Here is a 20,565-nt window from a genome sequence, read left to right as displayed (position 1 = left end):
GAATCTGCCATCTGTTTATCAGGGTGCAGTTGAAAGACTTCAATTTATTTTTCGATGATCGCGCAGGTGGTTGTTTACGCGAATTAGTTGAAATTTTATTATCCTAGAAGTCTGTGCTTTTCGTGTTTTGAACAAATTGCGCATTCCGGCCATATTGAGTAGAGCGATAAATGTTAGTGTCAAGTTGAAGAGGATTTTCGAAAAAAATGTAAGTTTTATTGATTCTGGAATAGTTGGAAATTGGAATAATGAGTCTTTATCATATTTTGCGGTTACTCCTCCCTCTTATTCTTCACATATCGTAGTTGATAGAGAACTATTTCGAAATGTAAAATATAATTGTGAAAATTCCTGAGCCGTACTTGGATGATCATTCTAACATTTGAAAATTTGAATCGAATTGTTCACCTTTTACATTACATGAATAAAAAAAAATGAAATAAAATTCATCCCAATATTCTAATCATATCAAACCCAAATTTGACTCAGGTGGTTGTTGGAAAGTTTCATATCTGTGCAGATCCTAATTCTATGTACCTAATTGCATGACAAATATTTACATCGTTCTTTCGTTTCTGGCAAATTGATTTGATCATTTTTATTTGTAATTTTTGATGGAGAGGTATTCCTGATATTGAATGACTGAGTATTAAAAAGATTTTTATAATTTTATTTATTTTCAGATGTACATAGAGAGAAAATGACGAGATCGAAATGTTAAAGTAAGAAACTCATGCTGAATTCGAGAAGATTCTGCATGGTTGATATAATTTGAGAAAGAACTTGGAGTATGGACTATTTTGCCATTGTTTCTCTGGAACAAAAATGTAAGTTTTGATGATTCTTACTATTTTTTCAATTACTTCAATTCATGAGCTAATTTTTCCTTGGTGAGCATATATACCTATGAATAGTTCTCCAAGTGCGCATTTAGCGCATGAGTTACGAGCGCTCAAAGATTCTCTCTTCTTGTCAGTGCTCTCCTCATTTTTAAAATTGTATCTCAACTTCCTGTACGAAAAATGATGCTTTTTTCTCTATGAGTCTTTCGAAATTTAACTATTGGAATTTCACGCTGAGATGAAGTAGAAATGAAGCAGTCATTGAAGAAGGTGGCTTTTGTCCCCTTGAAAGCAATTTAGTTGATCCTTTAAGAATTGGGTCTATGGATGAAATCTCTCTTCTACGTTATTCTGGGAAGAATGATCGTTGATGGATGGATGTTCCAGTTCCATAAAGAAAATTGTGAAAAGCAGAAAATATAGTTGCAAAATGTCGAAGACTATCCTAATCCATAACAGTAAATAGAATTTTGAGATTGAGAATACAGTTATGCATTTTTTACTTCTCTACGGACTTCAAACAAAGGAGATCGTCCGATGTAGTCTGGCATACTAGATAATTCTAAAGGTATCATATAATAATGTACTCAAGTAAAATTTCACACAGTAAGTCTAATGAGATATCGCATATAGAGTAAAGAGAATAATTCCAATTTTCATGAAGCAAGCAACCTACCATACATAATAACGTATCATTGTTAATCGGAATCAGATCCGAAAGGAGAAATTTCATGTCGCAGATGTACAGGGTGGGCAAATTTCGATGTTTTAGCACTACAACTTTTGAACCAGAAGAGATAGAAAAAATCTGATACCCACTTCTTGGTCTCTTATTCTGAGAAACTAACAAGGGTAGTATTCATTTTTGGCCACCTTCTTTTGTTTTCGAGTTATAAGCGAAAATTGGAAAAATGGCGATATCGAAAAACATTTATATCTCCGCTAATACTGTTGATAGAGCTCTGAAATTAAAACATCTACAGGCATTTTTTTACGTAGAATCCAGTGGCGTTCTCGTATTTTCAAAAGGGTTTTTAATTACGAAGCTATGACCCAAAGTTCTGTTTTTTCTAATAGGAACACTAGATTTCTGTGCCATTTTTTGAAAGCTTAATTTCCTGATTTCAAAAATATATAACATCGTATGGTTTGCATCAATATAAATAATAGAAAATGGTCAAAAACCTTTTTTTAAATAAGAGTCTCAATATTTCTATGGTTTCAACTATTGATGAACACAGAAAAATAGGGAATTAGTAAAAACCATAGAAATAATCAGATTAACGGAAGGACACTTCTCTTGTTATAGGGAGCTCAATTTTTATGTGCTCGTCAACAGTTGAAACCATAGAAATATTGAGAATCTTAGGTAAAAAAAGGTTTTTGACCATTTTCTATTATTTATATTGATACAATACAAACCATACGATGTTAAATATTTTTGAAATCAAGAAAAAGTAAGCTTTCAAAAAATAGCACAGAAATCTAGTGTTCCCATTTGAAAAAACATAACTTTGGGTCTTAGCTTCGTAATTAAAAACCCTTTCGAAAAGACGAGCACGCCACTGGATTCAACATCAAAAAGTGCCTGTATGATGTTTTAATTTCAGAGCTCTATCATCAGTATTAACGGAGATATAAATGTTTTTCGATATCACCATTTTTCCAATTTTCGCTTATAACTCGAAAACAAAAGAAGGTGGTCAAAAATTAATACTACCCTTTTTAGTTTCTCAGAAAAAAAGACCGAGAATGGGGTATCAGATTTTGTCTATCACCTCTGGTTTAAAAGTTGTAGTGCTAAAACATCGAAATTTGCCCACCCTGTACCTATCAAAATTAAATTTCCACATAGATATTTTATAATATCATATCGATTGATTCGATAATATCGATTACAAAAATGCTTGCAGTTCAGCGATTACTCCATTATCTCATGAATTATAGGTCGTAAACTGAAATTTTCAAAAAAAAATGTTGATGATATTCTCGAGGCTGCCAATTCTCTTTGAGACAAGATACGGACTTGAAACCTCACCATGTTGTAGACTAGAGCTCGATCTTCAAAAAAAATTTTTGTTTGAGGGGGCTGTGACCAATATTTTAGGAGATATAACGATTATTGTGTAGAAATTCAATTTTTACGGTTTTTTTCCAAATTTCGAATTGAAATTTCTCATTAACTAGTAATGAGATCTACGAACAATCGGTGAGCGGTGTTATGATGAATAGGCCCCAATCAGTTAATTTTCGCACTTAGCTGAACATTTTGCTTGACCAAATGTTTCCACATAGATATTTTATAATATCTCATCGATTGATTCGATAACATCGATTACAACAGAAATTATAGGTCTTTAACTGTTATTTTTTGAAAAAAATTGTTTCTCATGAGAAAATTATGAATTTCTCTCACTACTCCCAAACTAAAATATAAACTTCAACTCACATTCTCATGTTATATTTATTGCTATATAAAAATCACATAAATCAAAAGTCATTAATATGTACAGTTCCACAGGTTGAACAAAAACCTAATCTATATATATTATGAGAGTAGCAAAGGTCAGAATAATTCAACTAGAAACAGGTCACGTGTTGAGTAACTCAAATATGTTATTCGTCTAAGAATTCAATCAACCGAATCTTCCTGGTCTTGGTGCACCACCATCATCTTCCTCGGGGTGAGCTGCGTTGTACTCCAAGGACCTCAAGATGGCAGCTGGAATTGGTGGTGGGGTTGGGAGATGAGCTCCTTGAGGTTGGAATCCATTCTCGTTGGCGATGTACTGAACCTGGATCGGTGTACCGTCATCGGCGGTGTAGGAGAATCCACCTGTAGCTTCAAGGATTGGATCTGGTGATCCTGCCTTCAATTGGCCACGTTCTTCGGCTTGGATTCCATTTTCAGTTTCATAGCTGAAAAAAGTTTCAAATTAATAGAGCAATCCAAAAAAAAAAATGAACTTCAAAGAATGAAACATGTTTCAAAGACAGCCGCTTTATTAGAGAGGCGTGCTGCACAGAAGAAGAAAGTAGCGAAGAAGGCTCCAGTCAAAAAAGCCGCTTCCAAGAAATGTGTAGGTGAATCTCAGTATGAGCAGAGTAAATGTGAACGGGGCATCATACATTTCAACTTATGATACAAGAGCGCAGATAAAAGCCACAGCTAAAATTCTCCCTCTATATGTGTAGTGATTGGTTTTTGTATTTCTTTAACGAATAAGCTGACATATTTATAATGAAGGGCTTCATCTTTTCAAACTAGAAGAACTCATTTATGTCACAGCATATTCAAATGAAAAATGAATATGTATTTTCAAGAAAATGTGAAATACAGTAATGGTTCTAACGGGTGTTTTTTTTCGAGGTATATAACTTTAAGTTGGCATTACTGTTCAAGATGGCGACCGATTTAATAGCTGTCAAGTGATTTATTCTCAGTTTGGTTTGGCAATTCATCATGAATAGACTCACGCCTCAACAACGCTTGCAAATAGTGCAATTTTAATTCGAAAATAATGGTTCTGTGCGGGATACGTATCGCGCACTACGTCCATTTTATTTTGTTTAGCGATGAAGTGCACTTCTGGTTGAATGGCTACGTCAACAAACAAAACTGCCGCATTTGGAATGGAGCTAATCTTCAAGTGTGTGTCGAAACTTCGTTACATCCAGAAAAACTGGCTGTTTGGTGCGCTTTATGGGCTGGTGGAATCATTGGTCCGTACTTCTTCAAAAACGATGATGGCCAGAACGTTACAGTCAATGGTGATCGGTATAGAGCCATGATTACTAACTTTTTCATTCCTGAATTGAACAACCATGATGTCCAGGAGCTGTGGTTTCAACAAGACGGCGCAACATGTCACACAGCTCGTGCCACAATCGATTTATTGAAAGACACGTTTGGTGACCGCCAAATTCACGTTTTAGATCTGTGCATTGGCCTCCAAGATCTTGTGATTTAACACCGCTAGACTACTTTCTGTGGGGGCTATGTTAAGTCATTGGTCTATGCGGATAAGCCACAAACCCTTGACCATTTGGAAGACAACATTCGCCGTGTTATTGCCGATATACGGACACAAATGTTCGAAGTCGGTCATATGCCAGAAATCATATTTAAAATGTAATGCCACAAGATTATTTTGCGGATTAATAAAATTCATGTCAATCGAATAATCCATCGTTGTTTTATTGCAATTTAAAGTTCTATAGCTCTAAAAAAAAACACCCTTTATAGATTTCTTCAGCACTAGAACTGCCCTTATTCACACTCTACATGCAGTCTCAACCCCCCAATATTTTGGTTTAATCTCATTTTCTTGGATGACTGAGATTCAAATTCCCTTCGGAATAATCAACATTTCAAGAACACATGTCAGTGTTCTTTAAAATGTACTGAATCTGATAAAAAACATTGTTTGTCAACCTTGTGCAATGTGCTACGCACAATCTTTGATACAAAACCGGAAATGTATCTACAATTATAATAGAGCAATTATAATGAAAGAAGACAATGCCAAATAATAGGATGAATATATTGTATGATCTGTTTGATAAATCACGCTTTGGGATCAGCTCACATAGAATTCATAAGAAGTTGAAAAAAGTATCTCAGTTACTTATTTTAGATTAGGAGGAAAAGTGCATGCAGAAAAGCTTTATTTACAAACAGCATTTCGTTGCAACCTTGATGTGAACCAGAAGTGTACTGAGTAGCTGTGACGCTTGTCAAAGATAAACTTTCAATGTCTTGGTCATATCAATATGTAGGTCAGTTATTTGATATGCTGCTGAAATCATTTAATTCATATCAGATGAGTTGGTGGATTATCAAAGAGAACTAACTTTTTTAGACGAGATAATAGAAGAGTATTTCGATCTTCCATTAATGATGATTAAAAAAAAAAAAATTGGCAGATATGAGTATGACAGGTAATAATGCAGAATAATATTTTGAAATAGTTCAAAAGAAATTGATCCTCCTAGAACAATGGCGAAAGGTCGAAATGAATTACATAATATTTCATCTGTGGGAATCGAATTGACAAGACTATAACTCACAAAAAAAAATTAATAGTGTTAAGGAAAGTGATCAGGGACCTTTCCAATCTATTTCGTGCTCAATAATGATAATAATCCATAATTGATTATTTCTGCTCTGATGTCCATTGTCCTCCCACATATCTCTTCTTGATTTATTGATATGAATGATGAAACCTTTCTTTCGACTGTTCGACTATCTTATAAAAATCTTAGGTATTCCTAATTCGTTTTCGAGCTCATGTTCTCCAAGCACATCCCTTTATCATTTCTTCAAATGATCCATAATTTTCGAATTTCGAGTTGGAAATGATCTAAAACAATAATTCAATTCTGTCCGTCCGTCACAAAAACTTTCGAAAGAAAGGACCTAGAAATTTGAAAATTGCAGGGTAAGTTCGGATCTTGATTGCCAAGGTTAAACCCTTAAAGGCAAAATACGACTAGAGTTTTCATAAGTATGGCCATTCAAAATTCCAAAACTGCAGATTCGATGGAGTTGAAAATTTGCATTTGGAAGAAAAATGACAATTTCAAGCTAAGTGCAAAATTTCATGTCATCATAAGTATAGAAAATGAAAGCAGAATATCGAAAAAGTCAGGAGCATCTGAACGATCGTTCATTCGAGCATCAGTTGGGCTCATGCAGACCACATATGCACTTCTGTTGACTCCGCAATTTGAATTCTCATTTTCATTCCATTGAAATATTTTTATAGATAATTCGAAAAATGGGAATTTTAAACTTAGGAAGTTAATAAGACACTAAAAATGAAGAAACAGAATATATTAGATCAAAAATTGTTTATTGTGTTTCACGGTTAGAGAGCACGGCACTCCTTCAAAGGTTTGATCCTGGATTTTATTGGTATTAAATTACTACCATGGAATTGAATATGATGATTCCACGTAAACGATTGTGGTAAAACATAATTGATTCCGCCTTAGATGTGACATCATGTTTCGAACAATGACGAAGAATTTGATTGAAACCTGGTAATTTCGTAATATAACTTAATTTGAGGTGAATCATGGGCAATCCTCACGATGCTACAATACGAAAGCTTGAAATTTCTGCTTAAAAATGTCTAATTTTTGTTAAATAATAAATATTCGAGAAAAAACAGATTTGATCCCTTTTGTCAGAAATATAGTTTTTGAAAAAAGGGATCAAATCTACTATGATAAAAAATTTTGTACAAAAATAATTTATGATTCTCTATTTATCTTACTAGCTCGAGATTACAATCTATGAATTTTAAAGACAAAAAATGAATTATTGCATTATAACATGGTCTGCTACACGTTCGTAGCCTTGTGAATTATACTCTCAGCCAGTATTCTCACGGCCACAAGTTCAGTTCCGAAAAGATAGAGCTCCTTTTTTTCATTTCACAAGTAGCTTTTTATCAAATAATCTTAGGATTTTGGATATTCTTCGAGATAGAGGAAATAATGAACTATTCATTTAAATTTGTAGTGTTTTTGTAGCTCCTCATTCCTTTTCCAATATAAGGCTTAGTGTTAAAATAGGATATTTCGCATTTTATATTACAACAAAAACAACTTACTTATATTGGTAAGATCCGTCGACATTCACATCCTGTTGTTGTCTCAAAATAGCAATAACCCTTCCTGGTTGAATTGGACCTGGTATAGGTCTTGGTACAGGACGTGGCCTATACTGAGGTAACGCAGTAGCGCACAGAATAAAAGCTGAGATAGTTAACTGTAAAAAAAAACAAAAAACTTCAGATTTTCGAATATATCAAAACCGTGAAATTTGTTGGTTCTAGATATATATTTTTTGTGGTTCCATTCAGACTAAAGCAAAAAATATTGTTCCAATTCTTCCGAAGAAGGAAATATGCAAAGTGTTGAGAGCAAAAAGGCACATACAATGCAATGTAAGAGATTCACTTGATGTTGAAAAATTTGATGGAATTGTCTTTCATAACTACTAATCCTAGAACTTCAAAACTCTTTAATTTGTTTTTTTTTTAATTGAATTTCAATTACGTCCAACAAAAAAATGTTATGACTTCAAAAGATTTCTAATTTTCTGTGTTTCCATCGAAGAACCATAATTTTCATTACAAAATCTAACAAAAATTCAGAAGAAAGTTTTGATAACTTCATTTTCCAAATATTTCTTGAAAATTCAATTTTTAGAGATGGTCAAAAACAATGAGTGATGAAAAACAGTAAATGAATAAGGCAGGATTGAATGTTTTAAGCCAATTAATAAACATCCTCTATTTTAGAAGATCAAAAACACTAAACCCATTTAAATCATAGAATATGAACGAAATTCAAGAAAAAAATTGAATGACATATTTTTTCGAGCGTCCCTTACAAACTAGATCATCTCACCAAATGAAGACTCATTTTACTGAACATAATCCAATTCCTGTAACATATCCTTCAAAATTTGCAACCAATTATTGCAAAATTATGGATTTTCTTTCAATTATTGATTCATTTCGAAACTTCTGCAGGTATGTAAAACATATCACTCGACGAGTTTACGCGTTAGGTGTATTGTATCAGATCTTCTTTTATTCAGCGCTAATCTAAACGTATGAATATAAATCACATTCTTTCTCACTCACCAGTAACTGCATGGTTAATCAAAAGTGCACTTTCAAACTGTGGAGGAGAGATGAATCAAGAGCCAATTTATACTTAGCCATCTTATGTTCAAACATATATATCGATATCCTACTACCCTCCCCACGATCCGTTTTGTCTTAGTTCATCTAAACTGGGAGAATCTCCATTTTTTCAATATGCAGACCCTCCCCTCCACCTGAAATTATTATAACCGTTAACACTGTTTGAAATTTATGGAATTCGCAATTATTATTGCAGAACGAGATGGGTTAGTCGCTTTATTAGAACGTTTCTTGATATTTGGCGTAATTGATTCATGGCATTCAAGGATTGCTCTTCCTCGACCTCCAAATCGGATAATGGGATCCCTTAGAACCACAATGGAATCGATGTTGTTTGATAATAAAAAAATTAGGATTTCACCTTCAACGTTGAAATGAATCTCGTTTTGGATTCCGGGTAAGAATTAAGAAGAAATGGATTACAACATCTGAATTGCATTGATCGATATTCCTGAGATTCGCATAGCATCATTACAAAATTGATCTCAGGGTGAGACAGATGAAAATTTAAAGCCATATAAACTCGAAAAAATTGGAGTTATCAATATATGATTTGTTTAGCTTTGCAAGTATTAGAGATATTGATCAATGAATAATGAAACATAATGATATATTATTATACGAGCATATGTACACGTATATTTGAGGCAGCCCAACATTGCAAGTGTTTTAAAGGCACTCAAACAAGATTGTTCAATAAGTTTTGCCGTTCGTTAAAAAAAAACACAATTTTATGATTTGAAATACTTTATTATTCAGTAGAATATCCCTAAAAAAATATATTTGTTCCAACGAGATTCCAATTTATGAATTCCATCCCTGAAGTGAGAATCTCGAAGTGTTGCAGAATACGCTTCTAACGGGTGTTTTTTTTCGAGGTATATAACTTTAAGTTGGCATTTCTGTTCAAGATGGCGACTGATTTAAGAGCTGTCAAGTGATTAATTCTCAGTTTGGTTTGGCAATTCATCATGGAATAGACTCATGCCTAAACAACGCTTACTGATAGTGCAATTTCATTTCGAAAATAATGGTTCTGTGCAAAATAGGTATCGCGCACTACGTCCATTTTATTTTGTTTAGCGATGAAGCGCACTTCTGGTTGAATGGCTACGTCAACAAACAAAACTGCCGCATTTGGAGTGAAGCTTATCCTCAAGTGTATATCGAAACACCGTTACATCCAGAAAAACTGACTGTTTGGTGGCTTTATGGGCTGGTGGAATCATTGGTCCGTACTTCTTCAAAACCGATGATGGCCAGAACGTTACAGTCAATGGTGATCGGTATAGATCCATGATTACTAACTTTTTTATTCCTGAATTAAACAACCATGATGTCCAGGAGCTGTGGTTCCAACAAGACGGCGCAACATGTCACACAGCTCGTGCCACAATCGATTTATTGAAAGACACGTTTGGTGACCGCCTATTTTCACGTTTTGGACCTGTGAATTGGCCTCCAATATCGTGTGATTTAACACCGCTAGACTACTTTCTGTGGGGCTATGTAAAGTCATTGGTCTTTGCGGATAAGCCACAAACCCTTGACCATTTGGAAGACAACATTCGCCGTGTTATTGCCGATATACGGCCACAAATGTTGGAAAAAGTCATCGAAAATTGGACGTCCAGATTGGACTACATCCGAGCCAGCCGTGGCGGTCATATGCCAGAAATCATATTTAAAATGTAATGCCACAAAATTATCTTGCGGATAAATAAAATTCATGTCAATCGAATAATCCATCGTTGTTTTATTGCAATTTAAAGTTCTATAGCTCTAAAAAAAACACCCATTACAACCACGTTCAAATTCAGCACCCCATCTTTATCTTTCTACTATACTAATCGAAGGCGAACAGTCCTTATACACTTTCAACATTGGATCATCATACATTTCCTTTACTTTTGAACATTTCAAAAATAAAAATTGGATCACTGCACGATACATCTAAATATATCTTGCAATTAAGCTACTGTTACGCAAATTCAATGTTGTCAACCTTTCATTCCTGATAACAAACTCTGAACATTCCAGAAATATTCTTAGTAATCTAAGGACAATTTTTTCATGTTGGTGTGTCTCTAATGAAGGATCATAAAACGATGATCTAGGTATGTTTTATTGGATGTGACTGAATAGGAATGTTCTCTTGAGAAATATTAAATATAATTCGGAGAATTCGTTGAGAAATGTTGAAATACATGTTGGGATTTTTTTTTTGACAATTGTCATTCAGAAAAACATTATAATTAGAAAGGATTCCACTTAAAATAATTGAAATATAAAGTTTTGTTTAAAAATATGTGATATTCAGTCAGAATATAAGTTAATTCATAAAAATAATAATTTTCAATTAAGTCCAACGACTTTTGGTGAAGTGATGAAATATTTCAGAGATCCCAGTAAACTGAATTGAGTTATTCCTGCTTGCGGCTAAATGATGGTTATGACTCTTGAAACGATGTAATTCTCTCTGCATGAGATGATATTAGATTCAATTACAAGGCGATAACTCGTTTATCGATAGACTAATCATGTAGAAAATATATTGTCTCATATTGAATTTGAATTAATCAAACTCATCCAGTGAATTTTTATTCAGCAACATGCAAAAAATTTCCCAATAGCTAACCGAGAACTAATAAATTTCATAATGCATTTCATGTAAAAATGAAATTTCAGCAGAATTGATTTAATGCTTTGTATGTCTATCTCTCTATTACATTTGTGTCAAGTATGTCAACAATTTTTGAGAATATTTTATATCTATTTCAAAACCATATCATTCCAGAAGTACCTACTGTGAAAATACTAATTAATGGTATTTTAAGGCAGTGTCTAATTTGAAAGAGCTATTTGGAAAATGGTCCCAATATGCATTAATAGTAATTTACGTAACAAGTCCGGAAAATAGGGTTTTTTTGGACGAATAGACAAAATTCCAGGACGAGCGTAAGCGAGTCCTGGAAGTCTGTGAGTCCAAAAAAACCATTTTCGGGCGTGTTGCGTACAATATTTTTTCGGCAACCATGTAAAATAACTCTATCGCTGCTGCTTTCCATATTTTATTGCGACTGCGATAAAAAAACATGCAAATTTTTGACAACTAATTTCATATGAACTGTCAGCCGTTATCTCGGTTGCTATGGATTCTATGATTCTTTTCCGGCCTAGTCCGGGAAGTGAGCACTTCCCGGACGGTTGCCGAAAAAATATATTTTGCGAAATAATTGACATACTCAACTATGAAAATGTATTAATTTCATTTTTTCTTTGGAAATTTTATGAAGCAGTAACGTTCAAGTCACAAACTTGTTTTGTACATTATAAAGGGTGTTTTTTTCAGAGCTATAGAACTTTGAATTGCAATAAAACAACGATGGATTATTCGATTGACATGAATTTTATTTATCCGTTAGATAATCTTGTGGCATTACATTTTAAATATGATTTCTGGCATATGACCGCCACGGCTGGCTCGGATGTAGTCCAATCTGGACATCATGGTTTTTCAATTCAGGAATAAAAAAGTTAGTAATCATGGCTCTATACCGATCACCATTGACTGTAACGTTTTGACCATCATCGTTTTTGAAGAAGTACGGACCAATGATTCCACCAGCCCATAAAGCGCACCAAACAGTCAGTTTCTCTGGATGTAACGGTGTTCCGACATACACTTGAGGATTAGCTTCACTCCAAATGCGGCAGTTTTGTTTGTTGACGTAGACTTCAATCAGAAGTGCGCCTCATCGCGAAACAAAATAAAATGGATGTAGTGCGCGATACGTATTCCGCACAGAACCATCATTTTCGAAATAAAATTGCACTATTTGCAAGCGTTGTTCAGGCGTGAGTCTATTCATGATGAATTGCCAAACCAAACTGAGAATAAATCACTTGACAGCTGTTAAATCGGTGGCCATCTTGAATAGTAATGCCAACTTAAAGTTATATACCTCGAAAAAAACACCCGTAACATTGCCATTGAGCTTTTGATGACACTTCTTGCATCTCCATTGTTTCTCCATTTTTTGCTGGGTACTGTTGAATAATACAAAGGCCTAAAACAAGGATATCTAGATCCCTGGGAAGTGAGCCAACTATTCTACAATCCGAGACTCTAGCTATCTATACTTGCGCCCAAGATTGTCTCAAAAGAAACCTCAAAGGGGTGCGTATTTACTTCAAGAAAACCCTCCGGGTATTGCTCAGGCAAAGAAATGTGTGGTGCTTTCACCGACCTATACCAGGAAGCTCCTGAAGCTACCACGAGCTGAGCTTCGAGTAATGGTGGGACTGCTGACTGGAAGCTGTCGGTGCAAATACCTTTTGTACCGCATGGATAGGTCAGCAGATGAGAACTGCAGACTCTGTGGAATAGAGGTAGAAACAGCCAAACACATAGTGTGCAAATTACCGGAGCTGACTGACCTAAGAACAACTCGCATGGGAAAGTCAATTTTGGATACTCACGAAGTAATAGCCAAGGCTCCTAAGAATGTCGTCTGTTTCGTTAACAGCATCGACGGCCTCCCTGGGTGCAGGCTAACAGAGCCGTAACAACCCAGATTCAATGAAATAATAATAATACCGGATAGCTCTACCAGTAGAAACGAATTGCTTCTGTACTATCCCATAATCCATTAGGGCAGAACAGCTTACCACAAATCTGGACATAGCACCCTAGATTACCAAACCCTTGGTGAGCTTGGCTTCCTTGGAACCTTTTTCTACGTGTTCAGAAAGAGATCAATGGAGGTTTTTAGTGAGTATTTCTTTGAGGAGAGCTTCACACTACCCAACAGTTGCCTAGAGGAGCTTCATACTTGTCGAGATTCGTGGGGTGTCCATACGGTGGATTTCCCTCCATTAAAAAAAAGGTTAGGTAAGGTCAGATTCATCTATATTCATTGCTTTTTGCCAAATGGTTTTCAATTCTGATTAAAGCAGAGAGTTTTGCATGTTCAATTATATCGCTTACTAATGATTGTGTTGATCTCCGGTACGCCACTGATCTGTATCGGTTTCCGTACAGTATATCAGCTGGTAGACGTACCAAACCATGCGACTGATACCGAGTTTTTCGGTGATTGACGTTCGAGAGCATTCAACATCGTAGATTACTCAACATTTTCGATCTAGTTCCGACCAACATCCTTGTCACGATTGCTTTGTCTCGTTGCATTTGATTTTCACGATAACGTTCTCGCCTATTCTCTGTCTGTATTGTTTTCATGTTGGAATTGGTATGATTGGAAAATCGCGCCTATTGTCTGAGATTGAATCTTTCATTGAAGGCAAGATCTGCACCTTTATCGTTTTGTCTATTTCGACAGTGAATTTTGTCTAATATCGATTGAAATACATCATGGCCAGCGGGAGTAATTTTGGCGCCTTGAACAATGAATTTTTCGGCGCCCCTGCTGAAAAAGCAACAATAACCCTCATAACCAAAAAAAAAACCGCACCAGTTCCGATAATAATACGATGAAAACTTTTTTTTCGCATCCACATAACACAGCGTACGATCGAAGAATGATTACTCACCTATCACACCACAAGATTAAGATACAAAGGGCGGTAGGGCATGCAAAGTTTCAGAATTGCTTCAAAAACATTTGGCATTTAACATGAACTAATTAAGTTTCAAATGCAAAATCGTAGACATTTTTCATATGTTCAATGTGTAAACATCGGCTTGCAAATAATTCGAAAGCGAAGGTAGTATTGTTTGTCGTCTTCGTGAAATACATAATGATTTTATCCCTCTTTCAATGAGGGTAATAGGGATAGTTACAAAAACCCGCAAAGGTTAGGCGACAAATCTATAAGATGCCTCATGTGTCTTCGATCCTGAATGGCAAATTATGAAATCAAACAAAGCCTGGAGGTTTCTCAATATTAAGAAACTTTATTTTCTCATATTTTTTATTTTGTTATAGTTTATAGTGATTCAATATATGTTTCTATTTCAAAAAAGTTGATATTTTCGGCTTTTTTATACATTGAGTCAAATGAATAAAAGTGTTTTTTGCAAGATTCCTTCTCATTCCATAATTTTTTATTAATGTGACCTTGATATGTTAAGACTTATTGACTTGGGATTGAATGACTACTATTTGAGCTTAAAAATCAAGCCAAGCCGTGAATCCCTAAACTTGATATCTTTGGACTCACCCTATATATATTTTGTGGGGTGAGTGCGTTGATACATCTTTTTCACCGAAATATAAATCTCACAACCTTGCATTTGCTGGAATTTGAGGCCTTCAGGATCCTCGAGATTCGTGTAAATCTAATTGAGATGGAATATAACCAGTCAATATTGCCCTGATTTGCATTTTAATATTAGATTAATCCCCTGGCGCATCATTACAGATTGACCTCAATTAACACTTGACCCCTTTTTGTATCTATAATTCAACCAATCTTGATACATCTTTCATGAATAAAAGCACCAAATGAATAATTCATCTAATTTGCATATCGCTCCTACAAAATGACATTATCTGTATGAATAGACAGCTGAAATCTGCAGAAGTTGCTTCATTATCGAAGGAAATACCTACTCGTATTTCATATTCCGTCTTTTACGTACGTAATCATCTGAACAATGCCTGAAAACCGTTCGACTATCTTGTACGTTCGCGAATATGTGTTTTCACATATTTTAACATTTGCCTTATTTGGTTATCGTAGTGCAATCTATACCTTGATATTCCCACATTAATCTTCTGTGTTCCATTTGTTTACAACGATACTGGTTGATGAGATTAGCGACTGAAGTGTCGTGCGACACTAGATTTGTTAATTACTTAAGTAGAGAGATAAATTAATGTGTTTACGGTTGCGTTTTTTAATTACCAATTACTCGGCAATTAATCATGTAAAAGCTTATGTAAAGAGTATTTTTTTTGGAGGTATATAACTTTAAGTTGGCATTACTGTTCAAGATGGCGAGCGATTCAACAGCTGTCAAGTGATTTATTCTCAGTTTGGTCTGGCAATTCATCATGAATAGACTCACGCCTGAACAACGCTTGCAAATAGTGCAATTTATTTCGAAAATAATGGTTCTGTGCGGAATACGTATCGCACACTACGTCCATTTTATTTTGTTTAGCGATGAAACGCACTTCTGGTTGAATGGCTACGTCAACAAACAAAACTGTCGCATTTGGAGTGAAGCTAATCCTCAAGTGTATGTCGAAACACCGTTACATCCAGAAAAACTGACTGTTTGGTGCGCTTTATGGGCTGGTGGAATCATTGGCCAGAACGTTAAAGTCAATGGTGATCGGTATAGAGCCATGATTACTAACTTTTTCATTCCTGAATTGAACAACCATGATGTCAAGGAGCTGTGATTCCAACAAGACGGCGCAACATGTCACACAGCTCGTGCCACAATCGATTTATTGAAAGGCACGTTTGGTGACCGCCTAATATCACGTCTTGGACCTGTGAATTGGCCTCCAATATCTTGTGATTTAACACCCCTAGACTACTTTCTGTGGGGCTATGTAAAGTCATTGGTCTATGCGGATAAGCCACAAACCCTTGACCATTTGGAAGACAACATTCGCCGTGTTATTGCCGATATACGGCCACAAATGTTGGAAAAAGTCATCGAAAATTGGACGTCCAGATTGGACTACATCCGAGCCAGCCGTGGCGGTCATATGCCAGAAATCATATTTAAAATGTAATGCCACAAGATTATCTTACGGATAAATAAAATTCATGTCAATCGAATTATCCATCGTTGTTTTATTGCAATTTAAAGTTCTATAGCTCTAAAAAAACACCCTTTAGTTGGTTAAAATGTCAAGCTACTTGGCTTGATGAATCCTCAATCAAGTTCTCAATTGATTTCCGAGAATGTTATTCATTTTCAGATATTTTATGAAATATCAATTGTGATTGATGATGTCAACATCTCCTGAATTAAACGAACTCTTTTACAGTTTTGTTAATTATCACATATAATTTCATCGAGGGGGGTCCAGCTAAGTGAATGATCGCTGACATGTCTTCCTCATTTAAGATTTACTCAATCTCGCAATGTATAATTTGTGGCTTTCGCAGGTATACTGATTGATGCCTTCTTCTTTCATATTGGTAGACCAATAAAGTTCATGCGTCTAATTGATGTACCGTTGATCTTTTGATAGCTTTCTTTAGTAACAATCGACTTATCTTTCCCATAAAAGCACTGCTTAGATAATATGTGATTCCAGGAACTAGGAATTTTGGAAATGAAGGGTGTTTTTTTTAGAGCTATAGAACTTTAAATTGCAATAAAACAACGATGGATTATTCGAATGACATGAATTTTATTTATCCGCAAGATAATCTTGTGGCATTACATTTTAAATATGATTTCTGGCATATGACAGCCACGGCTGGCTCGGATGTAGTCCAATCTGGACGTCCAATTTTCGATGACTTTTTCCAACATTTGTAACCGTATATCGGCAATAACACGGCGAATGTTGTCTTCCAAATGGTCAAGGGTTTGTGGCTTATCCGCATAGACCAATGACTTTACATAGCCCCACAGGAAGTAGTCTAGCAGTGTTGAATCACAAGATCTTGGAGGCCAATTCACAGGTCCAAAACGTGAAATTAGGCGGTCACTAAACGTGTCTTTCAATAAATCGATTGTGGCACGAGCAGTGTGTTGTTGCGCCGTCTTGTTGGAACCACAGCTCCTGGACAGTTCAACCTAAAATATTCGATTGATGTGGAGAACAAATAATTGAGGTTCCAGAACTCATCCTTGAAGTACACCAAACTATTAACAATTCAGTACTACACTGTTCAAATTGTATGTTGTATGTTTTGGAACATCCACGAGATAATTTATGAGTTATTATATTGGTTACTAGTTTCTATGAGTCGATTTTCCTACTAGATTACAAGAACTAATGCCTCATAATTGTCAATTTATTCAAAATAATAAACCAGCTTGCTCTACAGCTGTCAGCACTCAAAAGACTTATTGAAGTTCTCAGCTATTTTCATCCTTCTAATAGACCAAGAGCCTTCCAAAAAAGAGACCATCTTCATCAATACGAAGACATCATGTTCATCATTTCAAATTCAAATTTCTCCACTTGTACGCAATTAATTCAATAAAAAATAGACTCGAAAGGATTGGAATCTCCATAAATTTCAACTGACATTTAATAATGATTCAAGGTTCTACTTCGAATCCTTACACACCATCTTCCCATTAAATAGGCTCATCGATTTTTATTAGCACTGTTCGTCTTCATAAAGATGTTTATATATGATCTGGAAACATTTTAATGTTGGTACATTTAGCATAAGTCGAGGATCTTGCAAATTTCTTAATACGCTAATAGAATGAAACTGCTATCGTATTCAAATGCCTAGATTACATTGTAAACGTGTGTGGAATGTTCGTTCAGTTGAAATATGTGTTTTTTCCAAGAGCATACATTTTATGCATAAACTTGAAAAATATGTTTCAATAGCGTTCCGTTATTCGTAATTCGCGAAAAGCATATAGTGCTTTCATCGAATTATAAAGGATGGTATAGTGAATGAATGCTACAAACTTTAGGGGCTGATTCTACTTGAAATAATAATGACCATTTCCTGTATAATTTTTGTTCGCTGCGTCTTCTTAAAAACTGACCATTTCGATATTTATTGCTCTGAGATTTGTTGAGATATTCAAATGAAATAAGTCTACATGTCTATTAGCTAGAGTAAATGTAAATTGTATGAGATCTAGCTTCGAAACTATGCACTAATTCACTTGTCAATCTTAAGAGGATGTCCTCGAATTCCTTTCAAAGATACCCATCCTGCGTCACCTGATGCTGGTGTTCTTCTACCGCTAGAGTATTCTCAGAGTGGGGTGAATTCCGCATTCTCTCATTCTAAACTGTCACGAATATGTTGAGATCTCAGATCAGATCACAGTGTTCAAATAACAAATTTAGTGGAATGAAACGGAAGGAAGTACAAATTGCTTCTTAGTGAAATGAGCCCAGGTTCAAAATTCTATTCTTGGTTTTTTTTTTTTACTCTGAATCAACTTCGTTTTGCCGTGGGGTAAATTGTTAAGTGTTAAGTATGTAAGAAAATAGTCAGGAGCTTTTCAGCTCCAATTACTCCCTGGACGACAGAGAAGTATGCATATTGTTAAAGGGTGTTTTTTAGAGCAATAGAACTTTAAATTGCAATAAAACAACGATGGATTATTCGATTGGCATGAATTTTACTTATCCGCCAGATAATCTTGTGACGTTACATTTTAAATATGATTTCTGGCATATGACCGCCACGGCTGGCTCGGATGTAGTCCAATTTGGACATCCAATTTTCGATGACTTTTTCCAACATTTGTGGCCGTATATCGGCAATAACACGGCGAATGTTGTCTTCCAAATGGTCAAGGGTTTGTGGCTTATCCGCATAGACCAATGACTTTACATAGCCCCACAGAAAGTAGTCTAGCGGTGTTAAATCACAAGATCTTGGAGGCCAATTCATAAGTCCAAAAGGTGAAAATAGGCGGTCACCAAATGGTCTTTCAATAAATCGATTGTGGCACGAGCTGTGTGACATGTTGCACCGTCTTGTTGGAACCACAGCTCCTGGACATCATGGTTGTTCAATTCAGGAATGAAAAAGTTAGTACTCATGGCTCTATACCGATCACCATTGACTGTAACGTTCTGGCCATCATCGTTTTTGAAGAAGTACGGACCAATGATTCCACCAGCCCATAAAGCGCACCAAACAGTCAGTTTTTCTGGATGTAACGGTGTTTCGACATACACTTGAGGATTAGCTTCACTCCAAATGCGGCAGTTTCGTTTGTTGACGTAGACATTCAACCAGAAGCGCGCTTCATCGCTAAACAAAATAAAATGGACGTAGTGCGCGAAACATATTCCGCAGAGAACCATTATTTTCGAAATGAAATTGCACTATTTGCAAGTGTTGTTCAGGTGTGAGTCTATTCAGGATGAATTGTCAAACCAAACTGAGAATAAATCACTTGACAGCTGTTGAATCGGTTGCCATCTTAAACAGTAATGCCAACTTAAAGTAATATACCTCGAAAAAAACACCCTATATTTTGATGATTTATTCAATTTGGCTCTTTAATCGATGATATTCCAAGTTTTCAGCTATTTTTGCTGAGAAAGTATTGTGTTTACTGACGGAACGAACAGAAAACCCACCGTAAGGAAATTGACATGAAGAAAATCCAATGGATCATCCGATCTGCATTCGATTGCCTTCGTTTTATGCTAAAGTAGTTCTCAATCAACATCGGAAGAGTTGTGGGCAAGAGCTCATGAGGTCATACCAATTTCAAACAACAATGACCTTTAACACGTAATCGATTCATCCGCTTCTCAGTTAGACATAAATGTTAATACCATGAACCCACAATGTTTCGAAGAAAGATGGAATTGAGAAATAGGATATTTTAAAATTGGCGTAGTCTTGGGTGTAGCACTCACGAAGATGTTTTACATTCGTGATGATCAGATACCTTAGAGGTGGACGTTCACCTAATTTCGGTTCCCAATTTCAGTTGTATCTACAGGGTGTCCCAAATTCGATGATCCCTGAAAACATCTCGAGAACTTTAAGACTTAGAGGAAAAAACTTCAACGACCCTTTATCTTTTTTTATTTCTTTCTTTTTTCAATTCTAATTAAATGGTACACCTTATATGTATGTAAAGGGTGTTTTTTCAGAGCTATAGAACTTTAAATTGCAATAAAACAACGATGGATTATTCGATTGACATGAATTTTAATTATCCGCAAGATGATCTTGTGGCATTACATTTTAAATATGATTTCTGGCATATGACCGCCACGGCTGGCTCGGATGTAGTCCAATCTGGACGTCCAATTTTCGATCACTTTTTCCAACATTTGTGGCCGTTTATCGGCAATAACACGGCGAATGTTGTCTTCCAAATGGTCAAG

General features: G+C 35.5%; 1 protein-coding gene across 1 annotated transcript; it reads right to left on the bottom strand.

Moving 5' to 3' along the window:
* Nucleotides 1-3,287: 3,287 nt before the first annotated feature.
* Nucleotides 3,288-8,660, bottom strand: LOC123678993 (endocuticle structural glycoprotein SgAbd-4-like). Its single transcript, XM_045616298.1, has 3 exons — nt 8,504-8,660; nt 7,463-7,620; nt 3,288-3,761 (listed from the first exon to the last, which is right to left on the bottom strand). The coding sequence occupies exons 1-3, from the start codon at nt 8,513-8,515 to the stop codon at nt 3,479-3,481; spliced, it is 453 nt and encodes a 150-aa protein (XP_045472254.1). The 5' UTR covers nt 8,516-8,660; the 3' UTR covers nt 3,288-3,478.
* Between the last annotated feature and the right edge of the window lie 11,905 nt (nt 8,661-20,565).

This window comes from Harmonia axyridis, chromosome 4 (assembly GCF_914767665.1).
Source record: "Harmonia axyridis chromosome 4, icHarAxyr1.1, whole genome shotgun sequence".
In the NCBI taxonomy this organism is placed as follows: Eukaryota; Metazoa; Arthropoda; class Insecta; order Coleoptera; family Coccinellidae; genus Harmonia; species Harmonia axyridis.
This window is presented reverse-complemented; position numbering and strand designations above follow the sequence as displayed.

Coding starts and splice junctions, on each gene's coding strand:
- LOC123678993 (XM_045616298.1), bottom strand. Junction 3,762..7,462: donor GACGGATCTTACCAATATAA/GTAAGTTGTTTT, acceptor AACTTTTTTCAG/CTATGAAACTGAAAATGGAA.